The 13,822-nt window shown below is 42.1% G+C and overlaps 3 protein-coding genes across 8 annotated transcripts; 1 reads left to right on the top strand and 2 right to left on the bottom strand.

The window, feature by feature from the left end:
* The first annotated feature begins 414 nt into the window (after positions 1 to 414).
* On the top strand, positions 415 to 4,366 carry LOC100827213 (solute carrier family 35 member F1). 2 transcript variants are annotated; one of them, XM_003578376.4, is made up of 11 exons: positions 415 to 631; positions 1,153 to 1,247; positions 1,676 to 1,733; positions 1,841 to 2,038; positions 2,326 to 2,402; positions 2,495 to 2,577; positions 2,977 to 3,028; positions 3,409 to 3,477; positions 3,560 to 3,646; positions 3,822 to 3,886; positions 4,008 to 4,366. In XM_003578376.4, the coding sequence occupies exons 1-11, from the start codon at positions 511 to 513 to the stop codon at positions 4,141 to 4,143; spliced, it is 1,041 nt and encodes a 346-aa protein (XP_003578424.1). In that variant the 5' UTR covers positions 415 to 510; the 3' UTR covers positions 4,144 to 4,366. The 2 variants fall into 2 exon arrangements, with proteins under 2 accessions (XP_003578424.1, XP_024318838.1); XM_024463070.1 differs by having other exon boundaries at positions 591 to 631; positions 1,548 to 1,733; positions 4,008 to 4,190.
* A 221-nt stretch (positions 4,367 to 4,587) lies between these two features.
* Positions 4,588 to 5,963, bottom strand: LOC100826910 (dolichol-phosphate mannose synthase subunit 3). Its single transcript, XM_003578375.4, has 4 exons — positions 5,806 to 5,963; positions 5,255 to 5,376; positions 5,055 to 5,162; positions 4,588 to 4,874 (listed from the first exon to the last, which is right to left on the bottom strand). Exons 2-4 carry the CDS (start codon positions 5,354 to 5,356, stop codon positions 4,815 to 4,817), a joined length of 270 nt encoding a protein of 89 aa, XP_003578423.1. The 5' UTR covers positions 5,357 to 5,376; positions 5,806 to 5,963; the 3' UTR covers positions 4,588 to 4,814.
* A 2,421-nt stretch (positions 5,964 to 8,384) lies between these two features.
* LOC100826284 (phospholipase A(1) LCAT3) lies at positions 8,385 to 13,446 on the bottom strand. Of its 5 annotated transcripts, XM_003578373.4 has the most exons (11): positions 13,042 to 13,442; positions 12,842 to 12,933; positions 11,314 to 11,441; positions 11,059 to 11,194; positions 10,926 to 10,977; positions 10,736 to 10,836; positions 10,434 to 10,610; positions 9,791 to 9,948; positions 9,329 to 9,383; positions 9,181 to 9,234; positions 8,385 to 8,814 (listed from the first exon to the last, which is right to left on the bottom strand). In XM_003578373.4, the coding sequence occupies exons 1-11, from the start codon at positions 13,340 to 13,342 to the stop codon at positions 8,692 to 8,694; spliced, it is 1,377 nt and encodes a 458-aa protein (XP_003578421.3). In that variant the 5' UTR covers positions 13,343 to 13,442; the 3' UTR covers positions 8,385 to 8,691. The 5 variants fall into 5 exon arrangements, with proteins under 5 accessions (XP_003578421.3, XP_014758795.1, XP_024319366.1 ...); XM_014903309.2 differs by lacking the exon at positions 9,329 to 9,383 and having other exon boundaries at positions 13,042 to 13,444; XM_024463598.1 differs by lacking the exons at positions 9,329 to 9,383; positions 9,791 to 9,948 and having other exon boundaries at positions 13,042 to 13,445.
* Between the last annotated feature and the right edge of the window lie 376 nt (positions 13,447 to 13,822).

The raw sequence follows: 13,822 nt of genomic DNA, 5'->3' as shown, positions 1-13,822 counted from the left end.
GTGTCCATTACCTGTTGTTGTAATTAAACTTTTCTGTAATTGAGTATTTGACTTCGCCACAACAATTTAATCAAAGCAAAATATAAAGCAAGTACTCCGTACTATATTGTTTTAAACAATGCACGATGTCAAACTTATGATTGTTTACTTTCTTGAAGAAGAAGAAAAGATGCTAAATTTGCAGATTTCCCCCCTCCATGACGCCAATGCAGATAGCGACGGATCGATGTAATACTCGAGACGAATTAGACGTGTAAACTCGAGAAAAACAATAAATCTTGTAGGGCTTTTTGTAAGTGTCTCGTTTAGGCCTGGTAAAACAAATTCGCCGGCTCTGCGCCGCACGCAGGGCCCACGAGGCAGAGAAAGCGTCCGCACACACACAACAACCAATCGAACTTGTTGTTTAAGCCGTCAGTTTGTTGGCTTCTACCCTTGCTATACGACAGAGCACCAGGGCCGGACGGCGACGCTGGGGAAGGGAAGGGGGGAGAGAAGAGCTAGGTAGCAATGGCGCTGCCGGCGGCGAGGTGGCTCCGGCGGGAGGTGCTCGTGGGGCTCGCGCTGGGGCAGCTCGTGTCGTTGCTCATCACCTCCACCGGCTTCTCCTCCTCCGAACTCGCCCGCCGAGGTACAGCCGCCGTCTGCGCTACTCTGTGATGTGCTCTGTGCAGTGCTATTTTGCTTCCTTCTGTATGAGTCCTTGGTATTTTACCGTAATTAGGGGCTTATGGCCTTAGCTTGTTAATGAACTGCTTATGTTTCTTTTATTAATTTTGTGACACTGAATTCTAGCGCTGCTACTATTGAGCAAGAAAAACAAACTCACAAGCGGAAGTATTGTTTGCCCCGGTTCTCTGGTGTCGGGCTCAACCGAACCGGATAATTGTGATCTACCGCAATGCTGTCAGACATTGCCATTTGACTCATGCTTGTTTGCTTCTTTTCTTTCTTCGAGAAAAAAAAAGTGTTGCAGAAATACAGAGCATGTCATGCTCAGATAAGGCAGATGGCTGCTGTTCTTTTCTCTTTTTTTCTCTTCTTACTTTGAGCAAAATTGGCAAATGGTTGCATGTGAGTGGAGGTTTTTGCAAGATTGTCATGATGGGTCGTCATAGCCTCATAGGAGTGAATTTTGATATTTGCTTTCAGGCGTCAATGCGCCGACATCGCAGTCCCTTCTGAACTACATCCTTCTTGCGCTTGTTTACGGAGGAATGTTGATCTACAAAAGGCAACGCCTGACGGTATGTTTTTCTGACGCCTTTTGTTGTCGAAAGAGATGTTTCGGTGCAAATTTGGTTACAAATTTGATCCTATGAGATGGCAATCAGTCATAAACTTATCTCTTGTCATTAACCTTCACATAAATCTCTATAGAAGGGTGAAAATGGCATACTAAAGTAGTGAAAATGTCTAAAACCCAATTTTCAGGTGTACGGTGCGTGTTTAGTGCATCTTATCCCCTTATTCAGGACCGTTGTATTGTCCAGTGCCTTTATGTTAGCAAGGATTTTTATGCTTATTCTGATTCTGTTCTTCACCAGTTGTTCATGATGTTTCTTTGTCACCAATGTTCTACGGGGCGACGCAACGATGCAAAAATTGGAACGTTTCTGTCAGCAGGAACCCTGAAAATGTCCCTTTTTTGCCCCCACATATTCTGTTTCTGCAGATTAAATGGTACTACTACTTGATCCTCGGCATCATCGACGTGGAGGCTAACTATATAGGTACATAATTAGCTACAATTAATGAAAAGAATGTGGATTCTATCTGAATTTCAGTACCCTCTTTCACTTGGGTAGATGTTGAATTGGCTTTGCTTTGTTCATTTAAGTTGTGAAGGCTTATCAGTACACATCCTTGACGAGTGTGATGCTCCTGGATTGCTGGGCGATTCCTTGTGTCATTCTCCTCACCTGGATCTTCTTGAAGACTAAGTATGGGTCAAGGAAGCTGATCGGTGTTGGAGTTTGCGTGGCTGGTCTCGTATTGGTTGTATTCTCTGATGTGCACACCTCTGATCGTCGATCAAGTAAGAACATTGTTTCCTCCTATACACCAAGCATGCCTTATATGTACTTAATTTAGCATGCCATTATCTGGTCAACTTCTAGGCTTTCTTCGTTATGTGAAAACTAATTCCTTAACTAATGAAATGAGGCAAAAAACTTGTCTTAATTGTTTGTACACTTATTTTTCCACACACCAAGCTCTGACGGAAATGGCAAATAGATTATAAGTGATGAATTCCTAAAAGCACAACTTTCTTAAAAGAAAAAGAAAAGAGTAACTTACCTTACATTTTGGAATGCCTTGCAGAAGGACCCAACCCCTTGAAAGGCGATATGCTTGTCATTGCTGGGGCCACGCTTTACGCTGTCAGCAATGTTACTGAGGTATCAACTAAACTTCATGTCTCAATGTTTCACTGCCTTCATTATGACGCAAATGTGTCACACATGCACATCTCTTGTCTACAACATTTCAGGAGTATATTGTCAAGAAAGGTAGCAGAGTTGAGCTGATGGCGATGCTAGGTGTTTTCGGAGCAATTATAAGTGCTATACAGATGTATCCTTTGGCTTAATGCCACCATGAATTACTCCATTGCAATTATTTTACTACTTTATTCTGTGATGCTTGAATGCTTCACCTTGACAAATAAAAGAAGCACATATTATTTTAGTGATCAACGGATTGAACTACACCATTCCATAGTTGATATTTCCTTGCTACGCAGATTCTCTCTTACTCGTATTCGTACTAAATATAATCAAGCAATAACCAATCCACATGACATGGAAGTGATAAATATTTCCTTTAGAGTGTCTCTACGTTGAAAGAAGTTTTTAGATAAAAAGAAGGTACTTGTGAAATGTCAATTGTAAACCTACTTGCAATTTCTGTGAACTTTATATTACCTCATATGCATTTCGAAATTGGAATACAACTCCCTTGACGCTGTAACAGAAGTATACTTGAGCGTGAAGAACTTAGATCAACCCATTGGAATGCTGGTGCAGTGAGTCTCCTTCCCTCCCTGAGCTTTAGTCATTTTGATTTAGGGTCATTACTCATTGAACTGAAACTACTCTCACAAACTATTACAGTTTCTTTATTTGAACTTCAGATTCTAAATAACAAAGCATAAAATGTAGAGATCTCTAAAAATGTATTATTTTGTTGGAACAATGGCAAAGAAAAATATCGCAAAGTAATTAGAAATCACAGAGGTTAAATGTTAAAATTATCTGTCATCCAACTGAAGTTTTGCAATTTGCAAACCTTTTGTGGACATAAAACAAATTCCAAAAACATGCTATTAGAGATTCACATTGCCAGTCATTTTTAAAAAAATCAAAATTATTATAGTTGTGACACTGGCCTTCTGTATCCTTTCAGCTGCTCCCTTTTATTGGATTTGCACTAGCAATGTTCTTGTTCTACTCCACAGTACCTATTATCCTGAAGGTAAACTACTATCCTCTTGTGGTCAAATTATTAATCGTCCTGAAATATTTCACAGAATTTGGTTCATACTTAATTGTTTCAGATATGCGGCGCAACTATGCTGAACCTCTCACTCCTAACCTCGGACATGTGGGCCGTTCTAATCCGTATCTTTGCTTACCATGAAAAGGTCTGTGCACGTCAACTTCTTTCTGGACTCATATTGATTGTCGTGCTTAGACCCCGTTTGGACCATGGAAGGCTTTTCTGATTCTTGTGGAAAATTGAAATTGCTTCCTGTGAAATTCCTATGTTTCAAATGGGCCTCTAAATTGAACTGATGCTAGCACACTGAGCCTCCACAGGTCGACTGGATGTACTTTGTTGCTTTCGCCGGCACGGCAATTGGCCTCGTCATCTACTCATACAAGTACTGTCCTTTTCATATGCTGTTTTCTCTAAACATTCATGATAGCCAGTACTATCTCAGCCTTGAGTACTGTCTGCTCTGATATTATCCCATGCTCACAACTGAGGACTACTGCAAGCAGGGGCTCCAGGGACGAGGCCGACGACACAGCACAGGTCGCTGGCGCAATGGACGAGGAGGCCATAGGAACAGAGACTGCAGGGAGAGCTCCTGGTGCCGGAGAAGATCATGGACCAGCCTCTGACAAGACTACATGAAGGTAGTAGACAATTGTCTGCTGCGAACTTTGCATGTAACTGAACATGTATATAAAATAGAATCATGAGTTGACATAGGTTCGTGGCATAATATCAAAAGTATAGGTGTATCCTGGTTCTTTAATTAGAGCATTGTTTCATAAACATGGAGTAATAAGCAGTGATATTAGTTAAGGGACATATTTTTGCTGCTCATTCTTTGCTGAAAGCCTGCAAGTGATAATGAGACAGAGCTTTACAGAAATTTCAAAACTTTTAGAAATCATTCCTGAGTTCAAAATGAAGGATATCCGCGCCAGACAGAAACTTTGGCATTCTGAAACTGAACCATCAAAGGAACTTGCAATTCCAAGAATCACCAAAGGTGATCTTGCACAGCACAATTGATACATATCCCGTGATGGGAAATCAAGAAACAAAGCAAGCATCCCCCGAACACTGGTAGATTGTTAACAAACCATCCATTCATTGATCTCGAACTGTTTTTCTGACAGTAGTAATATTGTGACAGGTCATACACCAAACTAACAAAAGCAGAATTATAACACACCACTCACCGAAACTGTGTCAGCAAAAATATCTAAACATACTGAAATGCCATATGTATTTCCTAGCTACAGTATCCCAGAAGATTCGGACTGGTCATAGAATACGGATCATTAGAATTGACCTCACTCAGAGCCCACATCAACACCCTTTTTTGCTAAGAATTCCTTTGCCTCCACAATATCCTGCATAGTAGTTGAGCTCAAAAGAATTACAGATGGGAATTAATCAAACATAGCATTCTATAGAAAAATGGAAGTCTTTGTAGTGGCAAGTATAAATATTTATCAGTATTGAAAATGGCAATGAAAATTGAAAATGCATAGACCAAAATTATTTTTAGCTGCTGACACCACATCAGCTACCTGTTGTAGTAATATAGCTTCTTGAGGACAGGTGGGGAAGAACATCAACCCAAATCCAACCATAAAAAGGCCATAGCATCCAAGTGCCACTACCAAGTAGATGGGAAGCTATAACAACAAAAGTCACACACAAGCATATCAATCGAATTGCAGCGTCTTTTTCAAGAAATTAGCAAGTGAAAAAATTTGATGACACTCACCAACCAAGTATAACTGCGAGGAACCGTTGAAGTTTCAAGGAGGGCAACCCAAAAGGCTGAGATCGCCACCAGCACCGCAATGATCTTGAATATGTGCTTCATTTAGGAAATGCAGTATTATTCTGCCACAAAAAGAACAATTAGAACTGAGGCAGACAATCAAAGCATGCCAACCTAAGCTTAAGCATGAACTTGGGAACTTATCAATCCATGACGCAGACTCAAGTATAAATCAATTAATATGCACAAACCCACATCGTCAGCTCACGCTCCCGTCTACTTAATTCAGGAGATCGCAAAGATCCCACAAGGAACACAGGTTCATGGACAATTCACTAGTTCAATCGAACCACATATTGCAATAAATCACCACCTCTAGCGCACGGGCGGAGGACCCAGTAGGGCAAGGTAGGGCGGCCGCCCTACCTTGATTTTTGCCTCAGTTACGAATTGGGGAAGATTATGAAACGGGGATCTAAAGGGCGGAATCCGTTCGTGGGGTGATGGGAGGAGAAACGGTCGGGAGCGAGAGAATCGAAGGGGAGATTAACCTGCGGTGGAGGCGCTCGGAGGAAGACGAGCTAGGGGGCTCGGGCGCTCGGCAGCGTGATGAGTGGCGGCGCCGCCCAAAGTCAGCCAGGTCAGATCCGCGGTGCGAGGGGTCTGGGTCGCTCGGCAAGGAGATAAGAATTAATTAAAAGACGAATTATTAAATCGTTACTAGATGTATATTTGTTTGGTTTTTTAGATTTTGTATTTGTGTTTCTATATAAAATAAATCTGCAAAATTTCAATTAATTTAACTCTGAATCGCCGTGATAACGACGACTTGCCAAGCTATGCATTTGAACGGGGTCTGAGAAAGACGTCGTAGGAGGTAGTGACGACGAGTCAATTGTCGCCTACATCAGCGGCCAGTCTTCAACGACCGTGTGAGGTGGTGTGTGTGGCGTTCCAACGTGACTTTGCGCAATCGACAACAATATAGCCTGTAAAGACGGGTTCTCCGGGAGACGCAACGTTTGCACTCTTAGTTATTTTGGCTATCTACTGTTGATGTTCATGTATAATTGCTCATTGGTGTCTTAACTGTCATACATTTACTCGTATTTCTTGCTTAATGAAAGTTGATAGAGAAATCATCTTACTTAATGACATTTGATATGATAATCATGTCCAAGTGGTGTATTATTGTTTTATGAGTTCTGATTTTGATAGACTCACATGACTATGTTTCAGATTGTGTAGCTATTTCACATAAGATAGCATATCTCTTGAAGTATGAAGAAAATGCGTTGTTTATAAGCCAAATATCTACTTGATATTTTTTAAGTCGGCATGTATGAAGATATTTTTGGAATCAAAATATAAATATAGTTTTACTCTTATAAAGATTTGAGCACCCCACCGAAGAACTGTTTGCAAATCATAATAATTGTTATATATTTTATGTTATAGATATTTGTATTACGATCTTTCAATTATGATTGATTTCACATATAATATATTATATGATGAAAATTAATAATTAACATAAATATCAATAGACGATATATCATAATATGTAACAATAAAAAAATGCATCATAAAAAGTCTGAAAAAATCAAATTTATTGAAACATATTTTGTAAACTTAGAAAAATATTAAATGTAATATCTATATTAACTCATGGAGTTAGAGTTAGGATAGGAATTCGCCCATCTCAAAATTTGTCCGTCATCTACCAATGCTCTAGCGGATGGATGACAAGATATTCATTAAGCAGGAGCGGAGCTAACAATGTGTACCAACAAATTCCTCGAGCATAAACTCCCACATCAGCATGGGATAAACCGAGATCAATCTTGAAATCAGCAAGATCCAGTTCGATTCTGACTTTTCGCATCTAGTGGAAAGAAAAATAAGCTAGGGCTTCCTTACCAACAGAGGGGGCTGCGTCCGGACGGATCTTGGCAGCCGCCACGCCAGCCCAGTAGAGCCAGGGGAGGAGGAAGGGAAGGCTCCTTCGCTCTGACGAAGGGGATCAGAGGCGGCGCCGGGCGGGGCTGTTGTCGAGCGAGAGGTTGAGCGAGAGAGTGCAAGCGGGCAGCCGGCACGGGCGAGGATGGGTCGATGCGAGGAGGAAAGGTCGGGCCGGCGCGTGTGGGAGGACGGACGGGATGGGCAGGGCTACAGGATACGGCCGCTCTTTCTGATCCAAAAAATCCCTTTTCCATTAAACAGTGTTGATATGCCAAACCAACTGTTTAAAAAAGTCTTGTACAGTATTTGCTACTGCATGCATGCCGTGTATTATCTCCCACTCATAAACGGCATGCTATGGTGCTAGACACATGTACAATAATTTAGACAAATATTTTCAAGAATACATAGTTTAGGTAGATCTAGGATGGGGTTAGAGACTGGACAGGATAGACACGGCTTAGGCTCAGTTTGACATTGATGAATTGTGATGAACTTATTTTATAATCTGTTGTGAAAAAATGCACACGAAGTAGTAGAGAAAAGTTTGTTAGCCAAACACAAAAATAGTGAAAAGCAGGTGAGAAAAACGGGATTATGAGAATCCACCGCAATGCCAAACGCAACCTCAAATCTTTGCTTTTTTTTCTAGAATACACCCTGTCAGTTGTAGCCCGTATCGCTGATTGCTGATTTAAAAGAGTTACGCGACGCAGTTACAATCCCATACGGCGGTTACAACACGACTGCCGTTGTCTCTTCACTCTCTCAGCAATGTGGCAAAAAGCATTCCCTCGAAATAGCCTGGCTCTATCCCAAGCCTCCGCTTCGGTGCTAATGGAACGTAATAAAAGCGGGACCACATCTACCCTAGCATGATCGAACACAATCCTGTTTTTGTGCTTCCAGATAGACCAGAAGACGAACGTCGAAGACGCCACGAAGTCCTTCCGATCCTTGCCGACAAGCGGAATTGATGGCCACCACTCGAGAAGGGAGGCGTCGGCGCGTCGGGAAGCCACTCAGTTTTGCCCAAATCTTTGCATGACCCAAATTTTCATATAAACAGTTCAACACTACCTCCCCACCCTGGTCTAAAATCCTGGCTTCGCAAGGAGATCTGTGGTATCCAAATAGATCGGCAAGTCACGTTTCGTTCCATCATAGATACATCCGGTCAGGAGAGCAGCACCCCAATTTTTCCTTTACTGGATATGAACAACGTCGCAGATTTTGCTTACATGGAATAGCATTGCTGACGTACAAGTGTGCTCTACAGTCAGTTGTATATCTGCGTGCACGTCTCTTCAGTGTAAGGGGATAATCAACTAAGCATTATCCTGAAGAAACTGCGGCCAAGTCTATCAGGAACTGATCTCCATGGAGAGTGTCTGAGTGTGGCCTGATCAGTGATCAGAGCTCCTCCTCTCTAGAAATATATATATGTCGACCACTTCCGATTTGGACATCCGCCGTCACCGTGTCTTCTCGCTTGCACCGAGCCATTTCTTCAGAAGCTTGAACACGTTCTCGTCGCACAGCAGCCCTCTGTGGTCGGCCTTGACGCCGACTCTTTCTTTAGCTGCGAACCCATCAGCCTGTCAACAGACAACAAATGTGGTTGCATAAGTATGCGGAAGCTGTAAATCAAAGATTGTGACTCACAAAGTTAGGCATAAGACATGCTATCCTCCCACACGGAACCGAAATGCATTGCCAATTTGCCACCGAAATGTGGAAGATGGAAAGCATATTGCAAAGGCAGGCCATGTTAGAGGAGTATAATTAGCTCAAGTACAGCTTAACGCGCCAACGCTTCTGCTTGCGAAACAAATACTACATACTTCCATAATAAGTGTCTCAGATTTTGTACTAACTCAGTACAAAGTTGTACTAAGTCTGAGACACATTATGAATCGGAGGGAATAGTTCACATGCTTCACTATGACAGAAAGAGTGGTTACCATGGCTGATTCGACAGGAACTGTGCAATCTCCATCCACATAAGTGTATGTAGGCTGGCAATAGGATAACCACCCATCAAATACCGTAAACATACATTGCAAGTTTACAACAAGAATACGTCAGATTTCAAGTAACAGAGTACAGTACCACTGTGTGGCACACTTCTGACAGATCTCCAATTGGGGAGCTTTCAGAGCCATAACTGTGCGAAAAAGAAAGCAGGACAAATGACGCATTATATAGTCACTATCAGCTACATCGATTTCTGAGTTTATAAAAAACAAAATAACTCTATGTTATCCTTGCAAAAGAAAAAGAAATTTAACTATAAGCAGATAGCTCTCTTGCTTTGGAAGATTAAGCCAACTCCAGCAAACATCAATATGAAATTGTTTCCTTTATATTCAATCATATCAGCTAGAAGTGCAATTTACCCTCCTCACTTGTATATAAATAGTAACCGATGGTCAATGCTAGAGTTATAGTACCTTAATTTTGTACATGTGACAAGATTACAGCTCCAAAATAATGATGAATTTCACCCTACTTTTTTCTAGAACAGTACGGAATATTAATGATTTGAGTATTAGTTGTCATCATAATACTTACCAAACATCATATGGTGTTCCATAAGATGTCCCATGTATGCTATAAAAACTCACAGTATCTGGTAGTTCAGCATTCTCAAGAATACGGCGAGTCTCAGTAGCCCATTTGAAGATGGACATATTGAATGGTAGTGCAATTGTTTTCCCGTTATACTTCAGCTATAAAAATGAAGGAATAAATGAAGGAAGTATCAAACAAGTAGCTGACCAAGAGTCAACTAATTCATTATTCAAAGCTCTCACATCAGCTTCCCAATTTTAAAATTATTTCATGCAAGGAGAAGTTCTCGAGAATAATACAAAGAAAAATGACAGTTTTTAAATAGCTTAGTACATTTTTTAGGTTATAAACATGGCATAACAATCAAGAGGCAAAATGGTTAGGACTTGGGATTGAAGCTCATGTAATCTCTAGCTTGAGCATTGCCTCCCGTACAAACAATGAAATGATAAATTGCTTTGTGCTGGACATTGTCCCTAACTGTCAAAAGAAAGAAAAAAGTAATGTACACTGAAAAGTTGCAATTAATGCAATGGACAATGTTCATGTGTATGCTCTATGAGCTTTCGTGTCCCTTATACACCATGAACAAATACAAATGCCATTATTATATAAAAAATAAGTACATGGTGTGCATGAATACCTCATTATTCTTTAAAGCTTCTTCAAACAGAGAAACACAATCAGCTGCTTCATACTGAACTAGCTCCACTAATCCATCCTTTTCAGGATTCTTTCGCCAAACCTGAATGATTGGCTTTTCTTTCCACTTGAAGTATGGATTCGGCAGCATTTCGTAGATTGATGGGCATTCAACAAGCTGTGTGGTGTGAAGACGGAGAGAAAGAGAAGGAGTTCATTTTTAGATGGCATGGAATAGCAAGTGTACAGAAGCAAACATTGATGAGTTCAGGTAGCTTAGTTGCAACATGGTCAAGAAATCACCAGTTGGTGCATCGCCCATCGAGAAACAAAGAAGAAACTTTCAAAACCGTAAACAAATTGCAGTCCAGTTAGTAGAGAATCATTGATGCATCCTGGGGCACCTGCCAAGATATGAGGACTGATATAAGAAGTGTATTCTATCAAAGGTCATTTGTGACAGAGTACAGTTAACCGATTAAAAGTGCATTACCTTGAAATGGACAAGCAATGCAAATCCATTTATTCACATACTTTGAAAATATCTAGAAAAATGTAAAAGAAAAAGTTTGAGAAACGAATTTTGTTGGCATAGGCAATTTGGCATAGCCAACAAGAAAACTCACATCATGATTCATAGACAAGAAACAGCGTACTAGCAATCCCCCCATAGAATGCGATATTATGTTAACTCTTTTCCCTCCAGAAGCTTTATAAGCTGTCTCAAGTTTTGCTCTCAAACCAGCCATTGCTTTGTCTATCCTGGCAGATAAAACCATTGTTACAGCACCTTGTGCTTACGTAAAAGCCATTCATTTGTCTATGCTACTGATTAGAGCATGCAGACAAAACCACTCAAGAGTTGAGTTAAAGGATTGTACCTGTTGCTTTGACGAAAATCGTAACCGTATCCAAATAGTGTTGTTCCTTTCTCGTATCCACAGTCAACGAGCATATCGATCATATCATGGAAGTGATACACCATAGACAGATTGAGTAGCTCTACAAACTGAAGAAAAATTATGCTCTTTTGGACAAATAGTTAAATGAGAAAGATCATTTGCCTTGTGAAATATTGTTGGACTATAGTATAAATGCCTGCACATGAGGGATTGAGAGTCCATCCAACTCATGAATTCTAGAAACCGAAATCATTTGGTACCAACAGTTAAAATACTATAATTTTTTAGAAGTATAGACTCATCAATTTACAATATAAAAGATCTTCCGTCTTATATTTTTTTAAAATTTAATAGTTGGGGACTCCACCTGAAATCATGTAGCATCCGCATCAATTCAACAGTGGCTTAATTGTAATGAAAATCTTGTAGACATGGCATGTGAGCATGTTAGAACCTTAGCATGTATTATCACCGTATCGCTCGGAGCAGGTGCGGTCACACCCGGGTGCAAGAAGGCAATTCTCCTGTATCGCTACTCTAGTTTATGCTACTAGTACACCAACGCCAATATTAGTCCCAGAAACAATCCCCCATATGCTGCATATATAACATGTTATATTTGGGAAATTTGCTTGAATACTTTACGGGGACAAAGCATGACTGCATGAGTTCACCTACTACTATAATTAATAAAAAGGATAATAAAAATTCTATGGAATCTCTGAGCTCTGGCTCAGTATTTTCCTCCTTTTAGTGGTAAGCAACTAGCGTACACATAAATCCAATTTCTTTGTCCTTGCCTATCAGAAACCTAAACGCAATTTACGGTCGTCTACCAAATGGATGTCCCTATCCTATTATCCATTCTCAAAGGGCACTAATAGTTGAAGGACAAAAAGGTTTTCATACGGCACCAATAACCATCACCAGTTCCTGTTTATCTCTATGTGCCCATTTCCTCTTCTCACCTCCCATTCGCTCATCTGCCCCAGTTAACAGACACGGAGAGTCACACGAACAAAAAAACCCGCAAGGCCCAAGAAGAAAAGGGGGAAAAACCTTAAGGCCCTAGAGTTTTCTAGGGTATAAACCACTCCAAATTGAAAAACACTACAAATTAACCATAGAGTTTGGTACTAGAGTTTTTGGAGTGTTTTCTAAGGTATAAACCACTCCAAATTGAAAAACACTACAAACCTCAAATGGTTGTTTGGTAGGAAGGGTTTGGAGGGGATTATCCCTAGTTTCCCCAACAAAACACTCCATTTTTGTACCAAATTAAAACACTTCTCAAACTAGTGTTTTTTTATAAAACACTAGTGTTTTGGGTTTTTAAGTGTTTTGGGTGAACACCCAAAACCCTCAAATACCAAAACACTGGTGACCAAAAAATACACTAACACCAAACAAGGCCTAATCCATCACCAATGACACCGTTCCTAGAAAGCAAGAAGGAACTATCTTTTAACTGTATTATTGATCACTGAACTAATATCCAGAAGCTCACCCAGGAAGGGTCGAGAATGTCGATGGCGAACAGACCATGATCATCTTCCGGCACGACAATCTCCACATCGTCGTCCAACGGCTCCACGCACCCTGGCGAAAAAAAAAAACAGTCCAACATATCACGACACCCAAACGTTTGATCGAACGCCTGACGACCACAGCAAATCCAAGCCAAAGCAAAACCCAAACCCAACCCACCGGTGTCGACGTTGTAGAGCGACCAGAGGTACTTCTTGAACTCGAGGTCGGCAAGGACGATGCGCACCCAGACGCGCAGGTCGAACTTGGGGTTGGACCGCCGCCGCGCGTGCAGCACGGACCCGCCCATCCCGGACACGAGCAGCACCGGCTCGCGCCCCTCGTCCTCCTCCTCCTCCCCCTTCCTCGCCGGCCCGCCGCGTCGCCGGGACCGCCAGCGGCGTCGGCGCCTCAGGAAGTGTCGGCGTAGCACGCGGAGCCGCATCCCAAAGGCGGCGCCGAACATGGTGGACGGTGCCATGGTGGTGCCGCCGCTCTCGCGCTCGCGGGGTGCTGTGTCGCCTGCGGCCTGCCCTGCTGGTCATGCGAGGCCGAGGTGGGTGTTAACGGTTTCACTCCACCGCTCAGTCTACCCAGTGGACTGCCACGGAAGGCAGGTGGGCACGGAAAGGGGCGTCATCTGGGGCGTCGGTTTGCGATCCAACGGCTGGTATCTCTCTCGGCCGTTCCCGGGGTCTCGCTTGTCAGAGAGAACGTTTTGCTGGGAGATGGTTGGATAAGATAACGAAGGGCAGGAGGGACTGACAGGTGGACGACCCCTGTCCTCAGAGATGGGCCCAGCGTCAGCGGGGTTAATAAGGAAGCCGTGCACGTTAGGTATTGTGTTTTTTGCGTGAGGCGCATCGGGATAGGATCGGCGTTGGTATATTCTGTACCGTGGCGCCGGGCCGGTTTTCTCTTGTCGTGTAAGCCGGGCACGGGCCCCCCAGGCGTGGCACAC

This window comes from Brachypodium distachyon, chromosome 4 (genome assembly GCF_000005505.3).
Source record: "Brachypodium distachyon strain Bd21 chromosome 4, Brachypodium_distachyon_v3.0, whole genome shotgun sequence".
NCBI lineage: Eukaryota > Viridiplantae > Streptophyta > Magnoliopsida > Poales > Poaceae > Brachypodium > Brachypodium distachyon.
This window is presented reverse-complemented; position numbering and strand designations above follow the sequence as displayed.

Coding starts and splice junctions, on each gene's coding strand:
- LOC100827213 (XM_003578376.4), top strand. CDS start 511: ATGGCGCTGCCGGCGGCGAGGTGGCTCCGGCGGGAGGTGCTCGTGGGG. Junction 3,647..3,821: donor TCTTTGCTTACCATGAAAAG/GTCTGTGCACGT, acceptor GAGCCTCCACAG/GTCGACTGGATGTACTTTGT. Junction 3,887..4,007: donor CTCGTCATCTACTCATACAA/GTACTGTCCTTT, acceptor TACTGCAAGCAG/GGGCTCCAGGGACGAGGCCG.
- LOC100826910 (XM_003578375.4), bottom strand. CDS start 5,356: ATGAAGCACATATTCAAGATCATTGCGGTGCTGGTGGCGATCTCAGCC. Junction 5,163..5,254: donor CTCGCAGTTATACTTGGTTG/GTGAGTGTCATC, acceptor TTGTTGTTATAG/CTTCCCATCTACTTGGTAGT. Junction 4,875..5,054: donor AAGCTATATTACTACAACAG/GTAGCTGATGTG, acceptor ACTACTATGCAG/GATATTGTGGAGGCAAAGGA.
- LOC100826284 (XM_003578373.4), bottom strand. CDS start 13,342: ATGGCACCGTCCACCATGTTCGGCGCCGCCTTTGGGATGCGGCTCCGC. Junction 10,611..10,735: donor GATGGGCGATGCACCAACTG/GTGATTTCTTGA, acceptor CACACCACACAG/CTTGTTGAATGCCCATCAAT. Junction 9,949..10,433: donor AAGCTTTAAAGAATAATGAG/GTATTCATGCAC, acceptor TCATTTTTATAG/CTGAAGTATAACGGGAAAAC.